At 46.6% G+C, this 22,918-nt stretch overlaps 2 protein-coding genes across 3 annotated transcripts in view; one reads left to right on the top strand and one right to left on the bottom strand.

Annotated features, from left to right (window-relative positions):
- The window catches only part of HVCN1 (hydrogen voltage gated channel 1), a 32,549-nt gene extending 16,874 nt beyond the window's left edge, over positions 1-15,675 (top strand). For both annotated transcript variants that reach the window (XM_023528215.1, XM_011355787.2), the window contains exons 4-8: positions 5,023-5,304; positions 10,139-10,243; positions 12,545-12,776; positions 14,976-15,088; positions 15,468-15,675. In XM_023528215.1, the coding sequence (XP_023383983.1) occupies positions 5,023-5,304; positions 10,139-10,243; positions 12,545-12,776; positions 14,976-15,088; positions 15,468-15,533 (798 nt within the window). In that variant the 3' untranslated portion in view covers positions 15,534-15,675. The remainder of the gene's footprint in view (positions 1-5,022; positions 5,305-10,138; positions 10,244-12,544; positions 12,777-14,975; positions 15,089-15,467) is intronic.
- A 153-nt stretch (positions 15,676-15,828) lies between these two features.
- TCTN1 (tectonic family member 1) overlaps positions 15,829-22,918 on the bottom strand; it is a 26,618-nt gene continuing 19,528 nt past the window's right edge. Inside the window, exons 9-14 of the mRNA XM_011355786.2 lie at positions 21,616-21,701; positions 20,939-21,079; positions 19,520-19,682; positions 17,420-17,545; positions 16,802-16,946; positions 15,829-16,408 (exon numbers count right to left, since the gene is read on the bottom strand). Coding sequence (XP_011354088.1) covers positions 16,803-16,946; positions 17,420-17,545; positions 19,520-19,682; positions 20,939-21,079; positions 21,616-21,701 — 660 coding nt within the window. The 3' untranslated portion in view covers positions 15,829-16,408; position 16,802. The remainder of the gene's footprint in view (positions 16,409-16,801; positions 16,947-17,419; positions 17,546-19,519; positions 19,683-20,938; positions 21,080-21,615; positions 21,702-22,918) is intronic.

Below are 22,918 nucleotides of genomic sequence, written 5' to 3'. Positions count from 1 at the left end.
ATATATGGCCTAATCTCTCTCATCTCCTTTGGTGCTCCAGGTACCTGTATGTTAGACCACTTAATATTGTCTCGAAGGCTCCATTGTTTTTTTTTCCCCTAGCCTTATTCTATCCATCCTTCCACTAGATATTTTCTATTACTGTGTCTTTAAGTTCAACGATTTTTCTTTCTTATAGCATCTAATCAGCTTTTTCATTTTATGTATGTATTTTTAAGTTTTAAAGTATCCATTCATATCTCTTATTTTTTTTTTTGTTTTTAAATTTTATTTTATTATTAGTTTCAAGTATATAGTACATTGGTTAGACGTTTATATAGTTTATAAAACGATCCCCCTAATTGCTGTTTCTCTCCTCTGGCTCTCCACATAGCCATTACTTTAATGCCGACTGCATTCCCTGTGCCATGCTCCCATCTCCGTGACCATCTATCGACTACTAATTTGTACTTCTTTAACCCTTAACCCCTTTCTCCCAGCCTCCCGATACTCTTTCCCCTCTGGCCGTCACTGGATTATTCTCTATAGTTGTGAGTCTGTTTTTGATTAGTTTGTTCTTTTTGTTCCTTAGATTCCGTATATAAGTGAAATTATATGGTATTTATCTTTCTCTATCTGACTTATTTCACTCAGCATAATAACCTCTAGGTCCATCCATGTCATTGCAAATGGTAGGATTTCATTTTTTTAATGGCTGAGTAATATTCCATTGTATATATGAACCATTACTTCTTTATCTAATCACCTGTTGATGGACATTTAGGTTGTATTCGTATCTCTTTTATAGTTTCCATTTCTCTATTGAGATTCTCTATTCTTTATTAAGTTCGTGTTTTCCTTGAAACCCTTGAACATGTTTATATAACTATTTTCAAGTCATTTTCAAGTCTTTGTTGGCCAATTCCATTATCTCTGTCCATTTCGAGCTAAGAAGCTAATTTTTTTAACTGGTTATGACCGCATTTTCTGCCTATTTTTTTGTCTAGTAATTTTTTATTATATGCTGGACATTATGAATGTTATGTCATTGATTGTATTTTGCTGTCTTCCCTAATGGAATATTGAGTTTTGTTCCAACAGACACTTGATTTACTTGGGGATCAGCTTGATCTTTTCCAGGCTTAGCTGGGATGGGCTTAACCTAGCCCTAACTGTAGGGCTAGATTAGTTTTACTGATAAGCATGGCTTTTCTAGAATTCCTGCTGAATGCTCGGTGTTCAGTGAGATCTCTCACTGGGCTGTTTGGAATTCGCAGATCTCCCCACTCGGCCCTGTGTAGTCTATGCTAGTTATTCAGCTCACAGTTCTCCAAGAGTCTTTTTTTCCCCCTAAAACTTGTAATTTGTCCTGCCTCGTGAAGTCTTGCTCTGCACATGTGAAGTTTAAGACTCAGCCAAAGTCCAAATCTGGAGCTCCTTCTTTGCACAGCTTCCTTTCCTCTGCCATGCACATTCCTGAGGGAGGCTCAGTAGCCCTGAACTCTATAATCTGTGCCTCCACAGTCCAGAAAGTACCTCTAGGCAGAAAGCCAAGGCAGTTGTGGTGCTCATCCCATATGTTTCTTTTCTCTCGGGATCACAGTAACTTTCACAGATTTTATCCAGTTTTATAGCTATTTATACCAGTTACTCTGTCATGGTCAGTAGCAGAAATCCCAGTCTTTTGTATGTTTACACTCCCATTTTTACACAATCCAAGAGCAGTACATAGTAATATTTTGCATGTATTTTTAAATTTTTACTTTGTTTCCAAAGACTATCGATACACTAGAGCAATGTGAAAATAATAATGAAAGTGAGATATTTTGTGGCAAACTTTGGGGGGGTGAGGTTTGGACTGTAATCCATGAATTATCTCGGGGTAAATGCTGCAGCCCCAAGCACTACCGGCGAGTGTTCTTGGGGCGAATGGGAAATGGGTTAAGTGGTATTACATTGTTAATGCTCTTCCATATCTTCCTTTTATACTCAAAATAATTTTAAAGATTTGTCCACATTGCTGTATTCATTTAGTCACTTAAATATTTGAGTGTTTTGTGTGCAAGGCACTGGGTGGACAGTTGCACAAGATGGAAAAAGTCCTACTCTCATGGAGCTTAGAGTCTAGCTGGGGAGGCAGATAATAAACATATAAACAAGTACATATATAATGTCAGCAGCAATAAGTGCAATAAAGAAAAATGAAGCCAGGTAAGGGGAATGCAGTGTGACTGGGGGAGGGTGACCGGACAAGGTCTCAGAAGAGGTGATATTTGAGCAGAGGCCTGACCTGAGAGAAGGTGCGAGTAAGCCAGGAGGAAGAGAATTCCAACAGGCACCGGATTTACTTGGGATCAGGAAGAGGAGCTAGGGGTGCTGAAACATTTGAGGGTTTCAAGGAAGGACATGACGTTATCGCATTTATGTTTAATAAGTTCTTTCTGCTTGCCGTATGGAGCGTGGATACAGGGAGGAGGCGGGGAGGCTGCTGCAGTAATCCAGGCAAGAGAGGGCAGGGGAGGAATGGTTTGAACCAGATAATAGCAATGTAGACGGGAGTACTGGTCTTACTGGGAATGTAATTTAAAGGTAGAGCCAACAAAATTTACTGTTAGGCAGGTGTTTGAGAGTGAGAGAAAGGAGGATCAAGAATGATGCCAGAGTCACTGGCCTAAGGAAACAGACAAATGAAATGCCATAAACTGAGAAGGAGAAGGTTTGAGTGATGAATGAATAATCCTGCTTTGGACATGCTTAGGTGTAAGGTAGCTATTAGATAACTAAGGGTGATGTCCTATAAATCAGAGGTCCCCAACCCCTGAGCCGCAGACCGGTACTGGTCCATGGCCTGTTAGGAACCAGGCCACACAGCCGAAGGTGAAGGGTGGGCGAGCCAGCGAAGCTTCATCTGTGTTTGCAGCCGCTCCCCAGCACTAGCATCACCGCCTCAGGTCCACCTCAGATCATCAGGCGTTAGATTCTCATAGGAGCACCGGTCCCTGGTGCCACAAAGGTTGGGGACTGCTGCTGTAAACAATTGGGTACCATATCTGGAGTTTAGGGGAGAGACTGGGATTTGGAATAGTATTTACATATCACGCTGCTGAATGAGACCCCCTAAGAACTTAGTACGGAGAAAAGAGGGAGTCGTTGGCCCGAGCCCTGAGAATGCCAATACTTAAATTCAAGGTCTTCGTCTTAAGACATCCAGCAAGCCAGACTGGCAAGAAGGAACCATTGAGGCAGGAGGAAAATCAGGAGAGTGTGGATTCCCAGAAGCCGATGAGAGAAATGTTTGAAGAAAGGAGCGATTTACTGTGTTCAGTGCTACAGAGCGAGTACCAGTGTTGTCCTCTGTGATGCAAAGAGACACAGTTCCTTCTTTTTACCTGCTGTATAGTATTCCATCACATGAATAGAGGAGATTCATCTCCCACTACTTAGGTGAACATTTACAGTGAACATTCTTGAACATGTCACTGATTCAAGCACACGTGGGCGAATTTTTCTTTGGTGCCTATCCGGGGACAGAATCACTAATCACTAAGAAAGATATGGACAACTTCATCTTAACAAAACAATACCATATTGCATTCCAAAAAAATAGTGGTGCCAGTGTGTGTTTGCATCTTCAGTGTTCAAGAGACCCCATTGCTTCACACCATCACCAATATTTGCCATTGCAGACTTTCAAATTCTTGACCAATCTAAAGAGTGAAAGGTGTGTGGTTGTTACCTCCATTTGCATTTTCCTGAGGACTAGTGAAGTCGAGTGTCTTGGCCATTTGGGTTTCCTCTTAAGGGACCTGCCTATTAATATCCATTACCTAGTTTCCCATGGAGTTATCTTTTGGGGATAAGATTTCTTTATATATTCTGGATACTAAATCTTTGTCTATTAGGTACATTGCAGATACTTATTCCCAATCTGCAGTGTGTCTTTGTAGGGGGTGTGTGTGTGTGTGTTTGTGTGTGTATGTGTGTATGTGTGTATGATATAAAAGCTTTTAGTTTTGATGAGTTGAGTCTATATCTTTAGTGTTTTGTGTCTTATTTAAGCAATCTTTCCCTGTCTTGAGACCATAAAGACACTTGCCTGTATTTTGTTCTAAGACTTGGAGAGTTTTATAAGAATACATTGATATATGTTAATGTTAATGCATCTGAAATTTATTCTGTGTGTGGTGTGAGGGAGGAGTCTTTTATTTACTTTATTTATTTATTTTTTTAATTGAGAAAGATAGATGTCCTAACCTCTCCAGCCTTTTCCCACTGGTCTGGACTGCCACCAACATGACATCCAGGTTCCCAGAGGAACCGGGGTCTGCTTTGGGCTCTCCTTTCCTATTCCATTGATCATATTGCCTTTTCTTGTACCCATACCTGAAAGATTTCATTATTGAACTCCATAAAACAATTATTACCTGGGGAAAGTGGGGAGAATTATTTGGTTTTTTTGCTTTGAAGTCATCAGTCTTTAAACAATTGACCATGGGGTATCTAAAACAGTGCTGGCTGAACTTAGGAAAAATCTGTTTGCTGCTCACCTTTCAAGGACTGAGCTGTGATGTGAAGGGGGGCAGGCCTTCGCTTTTCTGTGAAACTGTGGGTACTTTTACTTTTGGCTTACCCCTCCCCACCGACTCTCACCTCCGGTTTTTCAGATGGCGATGCTTATGAACCATAGGTCCGCTCTTCTGGGCTTTACACGTGGGCCTGTGGTGGGTATTTTGTGACTGAGCTGCAGTACCAATTCCGTCGGTTACTACCAACCAGACTACAGCGATAGGCCTGATGGGGTCTGGCGTTTCCTGTTGCCTCACCGGCACTAAGAACCTAGATTCCAAAAATAAAAGCACCAGAAACCACCGTGACCTCACAGTCTCTGTGCTCGCACGGTGCTCTGAGCGCTGGGGCTGCTTCACCCCTGCGGCCCTCTCCAGCTGCGGCCCTGCTCCCTGCCAGAGAGACGGGGGGGTCTGCATGGTCTGGATGGGCTCCAAGGGCCACCCTGCCTGAGTGCTCACTGTGCCCTTCCTTCAGGCAGTCACCCGCAGGGCCAAGGTGGCTCCCGCTGAGAGGATGAGCAAGTTCTTGAAGCACTTCACCGTCGTTGGGGATGACTACCATGCCTGGAACGTCAACTACGAGAAATGGGAGAACGAGGAAGAGGAGGAGGAGGAGGAGGAGCAGCCACCAGCAACACCGGCCTCGGGCGAGGAGGGCAGAGCTGCCAACCCAACTGCGGCCCCTGTCTCCACGCCGAAGCGGCCCCTCGACTTCAGGAGCACACTGAGGAAGCTCTTCAGCTCCCACAGGTTTCAGGTAGGTGGGCAGCGGCCCCGGGTGCCCATGGTGGGGGCGGGCAGAGCCCTCAGCTGAAAGTCACGAGGCCAGGGTGGGGCGGCTCTCTGCCACTGCCTCATTCACTGTGCAGGTGTCCCCAGAGTACGACCATGTGCCAGGTACCCATACAGCAGCGGGTACACGGGGCGGGTCCCATGTCGTCAGAGATTAAATAAATCATCATCGAAAAGTCAAAGGTCCATCAGCTGATAAAGGATAAGCAAAATGGGGTCTATCCATACTCAGCCCTAAACGGGAATGGAGCCCTGACACACACCACAATGTGGATGAACCTTGAAAGCACGATGCTGAGTGACAGAAGCCAGTCACCAAAGATCATATATTGCGTGATTCTGTTTGTATGTAACGTCCAAAATAGGTAAACCCTAGAGACAGAAAGCAGATTGGTGGTTATCATAAGCTGGAGGGAAGGAAGAAGGGGCAGTGACTGCTGATGGAGACAGGGCCCCCATTTGGGATGAGAAAAATGTTCTGGAACCACATAGTGGTGAAAGTTAGTTACACAACCTTGAGATATGTTTAATGTCACTGAACTTTACGCTCTTTGAAATCATAAATTTTATGTTGTGCAAATTTCACCACACATGCACTCACAAACTAAACTGTAAACATTGAAGGCAGAAGAAACACTCCTGCATTCACTCAGCAAACATGACATGCCTGCCCTGAGTTGAACAAGGCCAACAGGGTCCCGTGCCTCACAGATTCATTGCCGTGGGGGCCTCAGTCTCTTTTGTGGACTGATGCCACAAACATCTGCCTGGCTTAATGTGCCTGTGACCTCCAGGTGTGGTTGTGGGGAGAACTTCAAATAACAAAGAGACCAGAACTTTCTATGGCATTCAAGACCTGCCCTGACGTCTTCTGATTTTGAAGGGCAAAGGCAGGTTGAGTCTGGCCAGCTTTCTGAAGCCCACCCCCAGTGCTGAGGTGGGCAAGCAGGTGTCCACAAGCGTGTCTGCATCCCAGGAGAATGCAGGAGGCCCAGGGACATTAGGGAAGCACGTAGCCCCTTGTCATCCCGGCTCTCAAATGAAGCCATTTTGGGGACCCAGCTGCAGGTGTCCTCTGAAACCAAAATAACCCAATTCCTACCAAGACCCAATGTCCCTTCTGAAGCAGGGAGAAGCAGTCCCTGTCACTCCCATCACTGACTTTGTTCCAGGGTAACATAGAAAAAAAAAAAATTATTTTGGTCTTTTTCTCTTTTATGTGGCTTAGAGAAAAAAATGCAGGCCAAACAACCCGGCCCGCCTTCCAGTTCACTTCTCTCTGTGGCTGTGACAGCAAAGGAAACGTGGTATTAAGTTGTTGGGGTTGAAATCCCAAACCCTCAATTTCAGGAGCAGAAAGAAGGAGCCAGCCTCCTCCCAGCTGCAAGGGGAGCCCTGGATGCTCCCCCACCCCTGCCACTACAAAGTTCCCCCTGAGCTGGGGCCCCCCAGAGATACTCATACTGGGGAAAAAGAAGACTGACTGTTGCAAAATAAGTAGAGATGTTTATTCATTCACTCAACAGTCGTTTTTTAGCACCTACTGTGTGCCAGGGGTACAGCGGCGAGCATGACGAACACACACCTGCCCTCACTCACGGAGAAGCCATGCTCAGTGGAGAGGCAGGCGTTCCAGAAATCACCCAGACAGATGCTGGTGATAAGTGGAGAGAAGCTCCCTTCAGGGGAACAGGAGGGGCTCAGAGATTTTGGGGTTGAGGGGAGACCTGATCTAGGATTGGGAGGCAGAAGATGTGTGGCGGAGGGAGTGACATTTCATCTAACACCTGAGGGTTGGGCAGGAGTGAGCTCTGTGGATGGGGGAGGGGCAGGGCTTTGGGGCAGGAGGCCATGTTTGCAAAGAGCCTGCGAGGGCAAGAGTCTGCAGTGTTGGAGGAATTGAGAAGGGTCCACGTGGCCTGTGTATAGTGAGAAGAGAGGAGGCACTAGGAGGGCGTTGCCCATGGGCAGTGGACAGCCATCGGGGGTTCTAAATGTGGATGAGAGGGGCTAACGTGACCAGATTTGTTGAGGGTCTCAGAGTAGAAGCCAGGAGGCCACATCGGAGCGAGGGATGCCAGTTCAGGGGTTCGATCTGTGCCAGTGGAATCAGCACACGAGAAGATTCTGCAGTCCCTCTCCTGGATGTATTCTCCACCTGTTCCCATCGTTTGAGGTGGCCAAAGTGACATGATATATGGTTAACTGCTGTTGCTTCTCACATGGGGTGGCACAGCCAAGGGAGGGTAGACGGGGTGTGTCGGGCCTCTGTGGAAACCACGGATGGACAGGGGACGATAGCTGTGAAGAGCTTCACTTTTGTTACCGGCTCACGGTGGCTGGGCCCTGTGCTCAGCGCCTTCCACACGTCATCTCATGCGATGCTCCCATCATCGCTCTGGGGTGGAAAGTATGACCAACCTCATTTTCCCCAGGAGGACACTGAAGCTTAGAGTTAACGCTGAGGCTCGGCGGTATCGAGAGATGTCCCTGAGGTCCAGGCTCTTGGGGGAGGTGGCCCAGGACTGGCCGCCCGTAGCCGCCCACACTCTGCACCACTGCGTTCTGCTGCAGGCACGGCCGTCGCTGCCAGGCGAGGACTTGAAATTAACCAGCCTCCCTGAAGTCACAGAATTTGCGTGACTCCCCTCAGAAATAGAGCTAACTGCTTGTGAACTGGTAAATTCAGGGCCTTGGGGGTTAGTTTAGAGAGGCCGGGGTGGGGACCCAGGCATTGTAGTTTTGTGACCTTGGGTCTATCTGTCTCTTTAGAGATGAGATACATATAACATGAAGTTAACCACTTTAATTCGTTCAGTGGCATTTATTTAGCTTATTCACAATGTTTGCCACTGTCACCACTATCTAATTCCAGAATGTTTTCATCACCCCAAAAGGAGGTTTGGTACCCATTAAATAGTAACCCCCCTAGGCCCTGACAACCACTGATCTACTTTCTGTCTCTATAGATTTACCTGTTATGGACATTTCATATAAATGAAATTGTACAATATATATGGTCTTTGGTGACCAGCCTCTTTCACTTAGAATAATGTTTTCTTGGTTCGTCCGTGTTATAGTATGCATCAGGACTTCATTTCTTTTAATGGCTGAATATTCTGTTGGTTTTTAATATCTCTGTGTCTTGGTTTTAGATCAGATTCCTTTAGCTCTAAAATAAAACCAAAGAAGGAAGGAAGGAAGGAAGGAAGGAAGGAAGGAAGGAAGGAAGGAAGGAAGGAAGGAAGGAAGGAAGGCAGGCAGGCAGGAAGGAAGGAAGGAAGGAAGGAAAGATGGAAGGAAAGATGGAAGGAAAGATGGAAGGAAAGATGGAAGGGAGGGAGGGAAGGAGGAAGGAAGGAAGGAAGGAAGGACCCACCCACCCACCAGAGGCTTGCCTCTTTATTAAGCTACTGAATTTGGATATGTGCAAAAACTTCATTACCAAGCAATTTGCCATGCAATTTTCACAATAAACCATGTCATCAAATACTTTAATTACTGAAATAATTAGCTACAGTTTGAAATGGTCAAAAGATTTGTTAGTCTTTTTTAAATTTTATTTTTAAAACGTTTTCATTTATATTAGCGTCAGGTTTACAGTACGTTGGTTAGGCATTTATATGGTTTATGAAATGACCCGCGATCGCTCTCTACATCACCCCTCTGGCTCTGCACAGGCCATGACAATACTATTGACTATGTCCCCTGTGCTGTGTACTCTATGTCCCTGTGACTATTTTGTAACTTAATAGTTCTTTCTTATATAGGCCCGAACTTGTTGAATTTCATCCTGAAACTGCAGACACTGCCAAGATAACGGCAGATTAACTTTCAGAGCCCAAATTTGTCTACCTGAGCGTGTCAGAGGCAGGCCCCAGGGAAGCAAGGGATGGTCCAAGATTTCTAAAGGAAGAGAGGGATTCGCAGTGTCCTCTGGGGTTCCTCCCATTGCCGCCATTTCCGCCACCACCGCGTCGTCCCCAGGGTCTCCCTGAACACCGTCACCTCCATCCTTCCCATTAGCGCCCTCGCCAAAGTCGTCACCACCTCAAGACGTTGCCATGATCACCACCATCACTGAGGTCACCTGCTCACTCCGGCCTGGTCGCCACTGCCCTCCTCGGCCGGCAGGTCATGAGATTGATTGCCTTTCCCATAGCCCTTCCCAGTCCCCCTGGCCTCTCCCGGCCCCCTCCTCACTCCACCCCGTGTTGGGGCTGCTGTCCCACAGCTCTGGATGGAAGCTGTTTTATGTGCATAGCGGATATCGCTTTAACCGGGCCGGCTGAGGAAGGCAGTCCCTGGAGGTCCTTCCACCACTCAGATCTCTGAGGCTGGGTGTTCTTAATTATTTATTGAGCATCTGTTCTGGGCTTACCCTGGCGAGAACAGTTCTCAGAACTGGAAAAACGTAAACGTGTCAAAACTTTTTGATTACTTATATATTTTTTGCCATCTAGGAATTAGCAATTTGGTTTGAGAGAGGCTGGGAAGCCGTGAGCAAGTAAGAGAAAGATAAGCGGTGACCGAGGGTCAGTGAGCTGTACAGAGCAGCTCTAGGACGGGCACTGCCTGGGGGCGGACAGGCCGGGAAGGCGGCAGAAGGAGGGGCTTCTGTGAGAGGAGCTGGCCCCCAGCAGGCCCCCTGCAGGACGCTCGGGCTGTGGGCAGCAGCTTCCCAGCCTTGGCATTTTCCCCCAGTGGTTTCGCCCAGATGTTTCCAAACCAGCTGTTCCAGGTGGAAGGAGGGTCCCCACTTATGTCTCATGGTTTCCTGTTCCTCCCTCGGCCCGCAGGTTATCATCATTTGCCTGGTCATTCTGGATGCCCTCCTGGTGCTGGCCGAGCTGATTCTGGACCTGAGGATCATCCAGCCTGACAAGAACAACTATGCACCCAGGGTAAGGTGTCAGCAGCCCTATAATTCGGTTCACTTCCGTTAGCCACACTGACAGAGGGCAGAGTGGCGCAGACAGCACTCACCTTGGAGTCGCCAGGCCTTATTAGTAGTTTGACTGACTGGATACTTTTAGCCAAAGAGCAGAGAAAATGCCTTCCTTTCCAAATTATGGATAAGCATTTACTACAAGCAGGAGACGTTCTCAGTTCCCCCGATGGCTTGACTCTTGAGTTAACCCAGACCACTGGGCTGGAGCGTGGGATTCTAGAGGACAGTGCTACTTTCCCATCCCCGAGAGGCAGACACGCTCTGTCTCCTCCTGAAGATGTTCCTGTGTGGTCCCTAGGATGGAGCCACTTGGGGGATGTGCCCACGAATTCACAGTTCCCGCCTGAGTCCACCCCAGACATTTCCCCAAGGGGCGGTGGACTCACCAAAAACGCACCGTATGTGGCCTCTGTCATCAGGAACATGGGAGAAGGCCAGGGCCTGAAAAGTGTCTCCCTACACACTTTTTCTAAAAACAAAATTCAACCGATAATGCAAAAATGTCTTTTCAAGTGATAGAAGGGATGGAAAAAAATATTAAACATCCTTCTTACTACTCGAGGTCCCTTTCCTCCCATTGATGAACTTCTTTTCTCTGTTTTTTAACAGAATCAGTAACATACCTGCTATATGCACTGTCTTGTGCCTTTCTTTTTCTTCAACTTTTTATTAAGAAAAAAAGGCAATTATACATTTCGCTATATTTGCTTTATCTAGACATATCCACGAACACACCCATGTATTTTTGTCCGACCATTTGAAAGTAAGTTAGACATCACAACACTTCACCCCTAAATACTTTGAACAAGGTCTTTCTCCCACAGAACCGTAATAGCATTATCACATCTTAAAAATTATCAATTACTCCTTAATGTCTAATAACCAGTTTGTATTCAAATTTCCTCATTCATTCCAAGAATGTCTGTTATAGTGCTTTTTTCCCAAACGAGGATCCAGACATTCGATGTTATATTTAGTTATATTTTCTCACCTTTTTTTTTTTTTTTCTCATGACATTGACTGTCCAGCCAATCGTCTTATACAGTGTCCCGCATTCTGGATTTGTCAGACTGTTTCCTCAGAAGTCCTTTAAGTTGTCCCTTTATTCTCTGTATTTTCCTGTAACTAGAGGTTAGTCCAGAGTCTTGTACAGTTAGTTCTTCGCTGGTGAGCTGTTGTCTTTATATTGTGGCGCATGGGGCCAGGGGTCGACTGTTATTGATACCCTGTAAGATCACTTGATTAAGGTCGTGAATGCTGGGCTGCTCTGCTGTCCAGGGACACTTTTCCCTTTGCAGTTACAAATAATCTGCCCAGGGACACTTCAGCACCCTGCAAGAATCTTCTTCCCCAGTTAGCATCCACAGGCTGGGCAGTGAGTACACAGAGGGATGCAAACCAATGATTTCTCTCTTTCCTTCTACATCTAGTAGTTGATATTCTTTTGTAAAGTAGAGCTTTCCTTTTTTTTTTCCTGTGTGTGCACATATCACTTGCTATGGACTCAGGGATTTTGCGTGTGTGTGTGTGTGTGTGTCTGTTTGTCTTTGTGTGTGTATTCAGAGTATTACGATCATAGTCATTCTTTTCGATGTTCAAATTGTCCCAAATTTTGTCACCGTGAGCCTCTTGGAATGGACTGCTGTGTCTGGCATGACTCCCTAGTCTTTGAGCATTTCCTTGCTTGCAGGCCCGAGATGACATCCCAGCTCACTTTGTTAGTGAAGACCAGCATTTATAAATCAAGACCTGGGAACTCTTCACTTACGGTCTACCTTGGTGATCATTTCTAATCAATACACATGGATCAGCCTGGGTCTTTTCTACAATTGCATAGTGCTGCATATGGAGGTTCTGTGATGCATTTGCCAAGTGCCCTCTAACAGATAGTTCTATCGTTCTGCAAACGATGCTGCAGTAAATAGCCTCACAACAGGCCTTTGTCTACGTGTGAACTTAGCCGTAGGATAAATTCCTAGCAATGGCATCGCTGTGCCAATAGGTGTGGTGGATGTTTTCAATGCTGCCACCACACAGTTGCCCATGGAAGAGCAGAGCCCTGTCTGTGGCGTTCCCAGCTATACTGCCAGCCAGAGAACAGCGCGTGGTGCTGGCAGGAGTTCGGATTGGTCAGTGTATGAAATCTCTCTCTGGGGACCAAGCAGGGGCACTTGAAGCCAGCTGGTCTGTGTGACCTGCCCCAACCTGTGACCAGCCTGGATCTGCTCTCACTGTGCCTCCTTGTCTCCTTCAGCTATTCCACTACATAAGCATTGCCATCTTGACCTTCTTTATGATGGAAGTTTCCTTTAAAATATATGCCTTCCGTTTGGAGTTCTTACACCACAAGTTTGAAATCCTGGATGCCATCGTCGTGGTAGTTTCTTTCATCCTTGACATTGTCCTCCTGTTCCGTGAGCACGAGTTTGAGGCTCTCGGCCTGCTGATTCTGCTCCGGCTGTGGAGAGTGGCCCGGATCATCAATGGTAGGTCCCCTGCGCTCGCGGATTCCCGAGCAGAGACGGAGGGTGGGCGGAGCCGGGAGTGGGCGGAGCCGAGAGTGGGCGGAGCCGAGAGTGGGCGGAGCCGAGAGTGGGTACAGAGGCTGCTGTGGTGCTTTCCATTACGATTCCTGTCTCCTCCTCCCCGCAGTCTCAAGAAAGTGAAGTGGTCTGATTTGGTGTCCCAGCGCCACCTCTGTGGCTACGAATTGACACCGAGCCATGTGCTCTGAGAGGAACTACCCTTCTCCTTTCGGTCCTGTTTCTACGATCACTAGATGTTTGTGGAAAGGGTTAGACTCACCCCTGATTGGTCCCTCCAGCTTGGCTCCCGGAGCAACTTTTGTTTTCACTTTGGTGTTTCCTATCAAACCCTATCTCACTTCGGGAGGGGCACACCAGAAGGGGTGTAGGGAAGCTGAAATGCTGTGCGTTAGGTCCTGACCCCTTTGAGAAAGTCACAGCACGCGTTTGCATGATGAAGACTCTGAGAACTGCCATAGTTTTCCAAACTGACCGATTTGACACTTTCTGGGGAAATAACACCTAGTCGCGTGCTATAGACTGTGGCCCTGGAGAACACACTTGGGACAATCCTGCTTTACCACATTTCAGGTAGAAATCCTATTCCTGGCGCACACCCTGTTGGGGAGCACACCCTGTTGGTGTGGGGAGCCTCTGTCTCAGGGAAGCCAGGACGACTGTGACTTTAGGTGACAGTGATCACCAGCTAGTTAACTGTTCAGCTGTCAGTGTAGTCAGAGTTGCTCAAACGCCTGCCCATGGACCTGCTATGTCAGAATCACCTTCAATGAACACTTTTTAAAAAATAATGGAGACTGATGCAGAGGCCTGGGGTGGAGCCCAGGCAGGGTGTCTGTCTTTGAGGTACTGCCAGGTGATTTCAGTGTCCAGCCAGGTTTGGGGACCGCTGGACCAGGGCCCAGCACGATACGCCGTGGGTCTGTTGGGAGTGAACGAGCAGCAGCGCGGCCCGTTTGCAGCAGGCCGTGCCCTGACAGAGTTCCTTTCTTTGGTGGCACAGCGGGTTCTGTCACAGCCTACTGGCTGGGGCGAGACCGCACAGGTGGAGGGCCATGCCATGTCTGCTCACGTGTGAGGCTATCTGAACAGCTTTGCCTGTGGGCACTGTGGGTTTTAGGGGTGAGTTCAGATCTAGTGATTAAAAGAAAGCCCATGAAGTGAAGAACATCCACTTGGGTTCTGTCAAAGGAAATAAAAGCTTTTCAGATACTATCGAAGATGCTTATGCTAATTGATAATTTCATTAATCGAATAGAAAAATACTCTGTACAGAGTTTATGCACAATTGAGGTAGATAAACCACAACTGATTATAAAGGACTCATGAGCCACAGTTACTGCCATTACTCTTGTCACACCTTGGTGAGATTCGCTTTTGCAGATAAAACCAAAACCATCTGGAACTTGTTCATTTACTTTGTCTAAATGGTAGCGGAGCATAGGACTGGCTAACGCTCATTATCGCATTACTGTCATATTTAGCGGCATGGCCTGAAAGGTCTGAAAAAGTAACACCGGGTTAAACTGGACCCAGTGTGACAACCAAGAACGCCGGGACCAGGGCCTGTTGCTCCCGGGCCTCACAGGCACATGTGTGGGTTAACGGGCCCAGATACTGTCACTCTTCCTTGGAAAGGGGCATAGCATCCCCCCGTTGTGGCAGTCTTTTGAGACAGTATCCCCACTGTGGTGTGGACATTTGGGAGCCATCAGATGACCCCGCTGTTAGCCAAGATTTAGGTTATCGCCTGACAACTAACATGGCCACCACTGTAGGAAAGTGGCAATCCCAGCGCCAAACTCGAGTATTTCCAGCCTTGTACTTTTGTGGGTTTTGTGTACACTGCTAAGCAGCGGTGCCATCATGAATGAGCTGTGTTAAGGAGCTTGATGCTCAACTGGTCAGTGATTATTTCTACGGATTTTCCAGCCCATGGGAACTAAAGAGAAATATTGCACAACTAGGTACTGAGTAGCTCAGAAATGAAAAATTTGACCCTCTTAGTTCTGATACCTTTATTGATAACCGTTTTTTACTTGTCTGTCACCATCTTCCAAACTGTATACATTTATAATAGACTTTTTTTTTAAGTGGTTATACTGGAAACCAGAATCATTGAGACCCTCAATTATTTTTCAGGGATAATTATCTCAGTTAAGACACGATCAGAACGGCAACTGTTAAGATTAAAACAGATTAATATACAATTGGCCGCCAAGATCCAACATCTTGAATTCAGCTGCTCTGAGAAGGTAAGAAAACTCTTCTGGGAAAATGCTGGCTGTTTGCAGTCTCCCGCCTTCAGCATGGTGCTTCTCACCGCCAGGCCTCTGCTTGTGAGCTGCTCTTAGCCTGCAGCGCTCTGCCCCTGGGCTGTCTCCCTGGTCCTTTCGGAGTCGGCTTAGGCAGCGCCTCCTTCCCGGAACTATGCCACGCACCCATCCTTGTCACTGCTATTGTCCCTGGGACCCCATCTGACAGTAGCAATCTCCTTCAGTGGCCTGAATCCACAAGAAGTGTAGCCTTCCTTCAGCGCCGTGTCCCTGTGCCTGGGGCCCACTGAATGATTGTCACATCCCTGGTGAGGCTCAGAAAGTAAACCCAGTTATTTGTCTGCTTCTGTAATAACAGGAACAAGAAATCGAGAGACTTAACAAGCTACTGAGACAGCACGGACTTCTTGGGGAGGTGAACTAGAGGGTACCCGCTCTGCTGCAAAGAGAAGACCCTGCCTCCTCGTGGGCTTGTGCCCCTGATGAGAGACTCCCGGGGCCGTTTGCAGGACGGATGTGGCCTGATGCCTGTGCCCGCCTCCCACCCAGCCTGGATTCTGGGGACATGGTCTGTCAGAAGCTCTATTTCTTCGCTGGTGTGACCGAGAGCCTCCCATCCCGTTCCCACCTGCACTGTCTAACAAATGTATCATAAGCTATGTTTTCTCATGTTGAACACTTTAATTCTTGCTTGAAAATGAACAAAGCCGGACAATTACTAGTTGTATATAAATTTTAATCTCATCAAATGTACAGTTTTCATACTTCACATGGCTCTTGAAGAACCAGTGCATGCTTTCATATGAGCACTGTGAAAGACCAAAAAAAAAAAAAAGCTACCTTAGCTACCTGCCCATTCTAGAAAGGCCTTATATATGTCCAGGATGTTCTAAACAGCTTCTCTTATTGCGAGTTCTCCCGGGGAGGCTGTTCTCAAGTACCCAGCCCCCTCCTCTGCATCATCCAGCTGCATCATCCAGCTTCTAGCTGGCTCCACCTGACACCATTTTTCTCAATTACTGTACAATTAATGTATAAAATAAACTCTCTCCTTCCTGCGGGCCCTCCTACTATATTCTTCCCAGCTTCAGCTGCTTGGAACTGCTCTGTGGCAGCCCACACCAGCCCACCAGCTGGAGAGCGAGCTAGCAAGAGTGCCTGGTACAGAAATGTCATTGGACCCAAGATTCCACTGTAATTAACATGACATTTGGGGGAAGATCCCCTCCTGAGGCCTTGTACTCTACTTGCATAATTTTATACAATACTTTCCTATTTTTGTACTCATTTCAGTGGGACCTGAAAAGGAAAGAAAACAGAAAACAATGATTATCTTTAAAATAACTCACATTAAAGCAAGGGACAAGTAAACTGGACAAGCCCGCAGCACCCATGCTACTTCACAGTCTGCTCTCTACCGTCTTCCCAAAGATGCGGTGTGGTTTCTACCTATGACCTACGTGCTGGGAGCTTTGGAAATGACCAAGACCAGACGGTGCCCCATTCTAGAGCCAGACCAAGCAGGATAAAACTTCTGGAAGGAGATAAATGAGTGGAGAGGAGAGGCGTGCTGGTTTGGGCGCAACCGCAAGGGTCAGAAACGGAATAAAATGGGCCGCTTCCAAGGGATCCCGGGCCCCGCCCCCACTCTGTTCTGGAGGTGTGGCGCCGTTTCCTTAACTAGCGACTTACGTCAAACAAACGGGAAGAAGAAATTAAAGGGCAGCTTGGCATTGATGGTTGGCCGAGCTCTGAAGCCTGCCTCTGCAGGTGCAGACACATCCACAAAAGTAACCGCAGTGAAAATAAAAATCGTCCTTTCATTTCCTGAGTTGGTCTGAAACAAAAAGTCAGTGATGCGAGCCTTGCCGTCCAGTGTGCTACCAGCGTAACAGAGATGGGGCACCTTTCATTCTCTTCCTCACCCGACCACTGTCAGTAGTTTCTACCCAGGTTGTCCTAACACATCGATGTCAATCAGAATGCAATTTTCACAATAATTTTAAAGATCAAATCTAAACAAGAATGCTACTGTGAATAAAACCACTGTCCGTGCAGTTTTTTTTCTCTAAGATAATGACTGCTAAACTGTTTAAGAATCCAAATTGTTTAAATTTTAATTATAATCTTTTTCAAAGTAATAAATTTCACTATCACACTTGAGTTTTATCTGGACTTGTATCTTAACCTTTGCCTTTATTATTTTTTTTTTAAATAAGAGTTTATTTGAGCCAAACTGACGGAACATGCTGGGGTATAAAATCTCAAATGCTCCCTTAACCTATATCTTGAAACTAAAGTTAGGCCTACCTCAGGAAATGAGGATGAAATTAGATTTGCAGTTACGTTGACTATTTTAGCCTGTGGGTTCAGTAAAGATCCGTATTTAGTCCACTTCACTTCTATAACTAAAGCCACTGGGAGCTGGCAAGAATCCTGCAAAACAAAGTGCTGTTAATCCACTTGAATATTACACAACCTCAAGTCAAATTTAACCTGCAGTTCAGAGTTTTAATTATAAAATGTTTCATATATTACAAAATGTTCTGAACGAGAGAACAGAAGTTCAGATGAAAACTGCTTAGAGAAAGCACATTTTAAAGTATTCAACGCTCCAAAAATATTTTAGCACCTAAAACACATTTTTCTATCCATTTCTAAAGAGGCCAGCATTACCCTGGGAGTTGTAATCCCAATACTCAATTGTGGAAACTTCAGGGCCTTACCTGCTCTAACTTCACCTACATGTTTACATCTAACTCAGAGATACATTAGGAGAGAAACTGGCATTGGGTGGAGAGGAGAAAGGATGGTATTATTAATAGAAATGAAACCTGACTGCATATCATGTTAAAATGCACTGAGAGGAAATGTGCCTTCTTTTCGTTTATCTGAGTTCATTTGTCAATCAAGATGTTGCACTGGGGTTCGCAGGCAGAGCCTGTAAGCTGTCAAAGATGTTACCAACTCTCCGTGTGAACTGAGGGCACAGGTGCCAGGAGCTGCCCAGTCCAGGTGGGATGCTGTCTGGTCAGCCCCCAGAGAAAAGTGGGTGAGCGGGCCTTGCCACCTTCCTTTTACCCTCCTTTAGATCTCTAGTTGGCAAATGTGACAGCTGTCGAAGCTGCATGAGGGGCAGAGGGGATTCCATTGTATTCTACTTTTGTGTATGTTTGAAAATGTGCCACGATAACAAGTTTTTAAAAATACATCTTTTCAAGGCATAAAAAGCTAACAGGCCTCCTAATTCTGATGCCTGCCCAAAAGGCACTGGTGGAATTGCTTAGCTTCAAACTGCCTTTTAAGAAATTTGCAAGCTGAAAGATCCTTGAGACTATCCTGTTATTAGGAGATACGACACGCAGCTGTTATAACCGAGCTTAGCAGGTCCTCTCAGGCCTCCACTGACCCGGTTTCCTGGAAGGTTGGTACAAAACCAGCTCCGGGCCCTCTGAGCTCCCTGGATCAGCAAGGACCCTGGCAAAGCTAACGTCCGCACTGCTGCCCCTCCCAACCTGTTTTCCCTTCTGAGGGGAAGTAATAACTGGATGTCTTCACCCACCTCTGAGGAGCTAGAAGTAATTTGCCTGGTTCACTGAGGCAGCGGAGCTGAGCCAAGACTTAGCAGCTGAACAGCAGGGACTGAGAAATCACAGGTCTCTGCTGGGGGCTTGGTGGGGAGGGCGGGATCAGAGCTAGTGAGCTAGTCCTCGCCCCCATTGTCACCATGCTATAAATATGCTAAGCAGATAATGAGAGGCCTGAAGAAACTGTGACAAGAAAAAGCTGGGCAATTAAAGGATAAAATGGAGAGCACACCTCCGGTGACGGTGACGGGGGCTGGCCCACACTCTTGACTGCTGAGACAAAAGAAAAAGGTGGGCAGAAGAATCACATGTGATCAGGAAACTATTTGCAGGATGTCAACTTCCATTAAACTCTTGGGAACTCTGGAACTGAAAGCTCTCACGAGTGGGCCACTTTTATAGACCAGGGAACAATGGATGAGACAGCTATGGGGGTGGGAGGGTGTCTCAATCACTCTGAGACAGTTCTCGCCCTCATCTCGTGTGCCGCCTAGAGGCCTCGTGTTAACACCAACAGTGAGAGTGGGAATGGTCAGGACGGTGATCGGTGGTGGTTCCCATTTATGGAGTGACCACTAGGCACCGTGAGTGTTACCCCATTAGCTCAACAAGCCCAGGTCAGTAATGGGAAACAGATGAGGAAACAGGCTCAAACCCATAAAATCAATGGCTAAAGACGACAGTGTTAACAAGGGGCAAAATCAGTATTCAAGACCCAGGTCCAGCAGATGACAAAGCCCAAGCTCCCCTCCAGCTCCCCACCGAGAGAGGAGTGTGGAGGCAGGAGGGGCCCTAGCACATGGCCTTCACCTTCTCCCTTTACCTTCACGTGGGATGCCTGGGTGACGAAGTGGACAGGCACCCAGTCTAGCACATCCTGGGCCCGGGAATTTCCAAAAGGGGCCACAAAATCTGGGAAGCCCTGGCCCCTCAGCAGGCTCTTCATCTTCTCCGCGACAAGCAGACACGTGGTCGCTCTAGTCAGCCTTTGGGGAAGGAAAAGGAGGTCAGTGGAATGAGGCTGCTGTTCCCACCCGCAGTGATCACAGGCCTCGACAGCACGTGTGCTCTCTCCAGCTTCTTTATTTTCTCACTCTCCAAAAGGTGGATTGTTTGAAAGAAGCCAAAATGTCTCTAACTTTGAGAATCTTGGTTGGCCAGGCAGATGAATCCAAAACGATGTTTCCCAACCTGTGTTCCATCGGGAGGCTCTGTACAAGGAGGGTTCCGTGGCCCAACGTGTGTGGAACATTGCACACCCACGTCCCTCCTGAAGCATACTGGCAGAGTAAAGGCTCTGAGAAGTCCTACAGTAAAGGCTCTGAGAAGTCCTGCAGTAAGGAATTGTGTTTTTAACTTAATTTGGTGTTTCCCAAACATACTGACTATAGACCTACCCCTACTGATGTCTTGTGCAAATATATTCTACAGAACCCCCTTTGAGAATTGCTGGTCTAAAGTGATCAGAATATTTATTTGGTCTAACCAAAATAATGATATAATTGTCCTGGGGAGATGCAGGGGTGGGAAGTGAGTGGGTGGTGGGGTACAGGGTGAAAGGAAAAAGAGCCGAATCTTCATTTTCCACAGTGGAAACCCAAGAAATCATTCATAAAGACAAAATACCAAGAAGTTGCATCATATGCAGGTAATTTAAAGATCTGAGGGTAAATTTAAAAATCAGCTACAAGAGTTAAGTGATTGCCTCTGGGTTGGGGCACGTGAGGGTAAGAAGTGCTGTTTTTATAACAAGCAACGCAGAGTTAGTTGACATTTTACATTATGTACATGTTTGATAATAAGAAAGTAAATTAAAAACAGATTGCATTTAAGATTCTTCTCACTGGGTTATACTGTGTACAGCACACAAAAATTCAGAAATATGGGAAGGACTCTCAGGGAAAATATTTCTGCTGTGAGCTCAAGTGCTATGCAACCTCAAAAACAACACACACAAACCCTTGAGATTTTTACTCTGCCATATTTGATTTTTAAAATGATTGTAATAGCTTCCCTTTGAATCGTGACAAATAGTTTATGGTTCTGAGAATTAAAATTAGAGAACAAAAATTGACATCATTATAAGGTATTGTCATTATTGCTACTATCCATTAATAAGCTACATTGTGGCTTTCATAGGTGTCGGCTGATGCAGAGGTTTGATTGCAATGGATGGGGTAGAAATGTTTTATTTTCTGGTCAACATAAACAAGTTCTAATAGAAACAACTTAACTTCCTTACCGTAATTTACAGCCAGATTGCATATTGTAACCAAATAATACTGGGGTCCGGATGCCCTCTATTGCTAAGCAATCTTGCTCAGCTGTGCTACGAAGAACAGTAAGTTGTCCGTATCGATTCATGGTCTGAATGATCCCCGACATATACAGAAAGTTAGGGACGATCACCCAGTAAGAAAGCAGTCTCATTCTCAGGAGACGGTGGCACATGTGTGAACTGAGACATGGATAAGACCCAAATATCCCTACTCTGGGCCTTTTGACAGCTATTTCCCAGGAGAGGGTAAGAAACGGTTCTATTTTCCCTGATTAATAGATCCTCAGAAGAAAAATCCTCAGAAACTGGCCCTTTGAAATTAATTCCAAGTTTTCAAAGGCATTAAATCTGAGTCCCTAAAGTGCGAAATGCAATACATCTGTCTGTCAGCTCTTCTGTGTTAAGAGTTTCATCATAGCACACTGACCTCTTCCTGGGCCATGCTGCTGCACCCCTCACCGCCGGTCTCCACCCGGCCCATCTGCTGTGCAGCCAGAACCCCCGCACCAGAGCCACGCAGGGGCAGCTCTGGCTGAGACCAGTCTCTCCCGCCCACAGGACCCTCCGCGACGGAGAAAGAGAAGTACGGCTCCCGCATGTGGACGGAGAATCGACCTTCTTCACAGAACCAAAAAGGATACCCCGTGGGAGGCCGAAATCCGGCAGCCAGTGGCAGCCCCACCACGTAACCGGGGTTTCCACTGAGAGGAACCGGCTTCGTGCTTTGCTGAAAGACAATACAGAAATGCCCCAAACAATTCTCATTTTAATGAGGAAGTGGCGTGGGTGACGGGGGGCGGGGGGGGCAGTGAAATGCTTTTCATGATGAAATCTGGGATTACCAAACAATGAAAGAAAATGTTCCCCCCTACTCAGAACTATAAATGTATCTCTGAGTGTAGGAGCACGTCGTGCTGTCAGGAACAAGCGCACATGCAAGGGAACCTGGGTCCCAGATGGAAAAGGACACACGGCCCCTAACAAACACCACATGCTATGCGCCAGCTCTATGTGCAGTACGGGGGTTAGATGTGGGGATACTTCTCAGTTGAGATGTTTGCCCACTAACAAGCTAGGATTTCTTTTTATTTGGCAATTAGGTACTGGTACAAAACTGACCAACCTTACCTGAATGAAATGAATTTCAAACGTCTGCTGAAGCGGAACCACTGCATTGCTAATTGTCCCCAGAAGGACAGACAGATGAGCTTTTGTTATTTCACCGGCATCTGTATATGTCAGGCTGTACTTCACCTAAAAACGAAATAATACTCCAAATATACCTGTTCTCATTACGTTTCTGTAGCTATATTAATAACCCCGGTGAAATATGCATAGGAGGGAATCCTTCCCCATTTCTCCGCTTCCTGCGGCTCTTCTCGCCCGTCCGGCCGGGTCGCGGTGGGGTCTGTTATCCCAGCATCACCGCGGCTGACAGCCAGGCTCACCCGGGCCTCTCTGGACCCAGTTAGGTAAGACCCAAACCATCTGGTCTGGGCAGAATCAAATCAATCTATCTCTGCAGAGGAAATATGTTAAAACAACAGCGACAACAAATTTTGATGTATTCTTGTAAGTCACTAGGTTTGTGAAAAAAAATCACACGTGATTACTGCAGAGACAAAGAAGCATCCTCTGATGGGATAGCGTAAAGGCAGGCAGGAGGCCAAGTCAAGAAAAGCAGTACCACAGTGTGGGCCAGAACCCCCTTTAGAGGGAGTCCAGTTAACCCCCCAGGACGATGAAACCTGAGTCTGCCACAAATATCGAGCTTTCAAGGCCAAATTGGGCACCTACCTCTAGAACGACCTTAGTGCAGATTTTAACAGCCCCAGCCTCGACAAGAGCCTGCTTCAATGTGTCCGTGTCTTCCAGTCGTGTTAGAGTTTTATTGATAGACTGAATGACAATGGACTGAACAGTGATAGGGACCTGCAAAGTAAA

This window comes from Pteropus vampyrus, unplaced genomic scaffold (assembly GCF_000151845.1).
Source record: "Pteropus vampyrus isolate Shadow unplaced genomic scaffold, Pvam_2.0 Scaffold23, whole genome shotgun sequence".
NCBI classification, from domain to species: Eukaryota; Metazoa; Chordata; class Mammalia; order Chiroptera; family Pteropodidae; genus Pteropus; species Pteropus vampyrus.
This window is presented reverse-complemented; position numbering and strand designations above follow the sequence as displayed.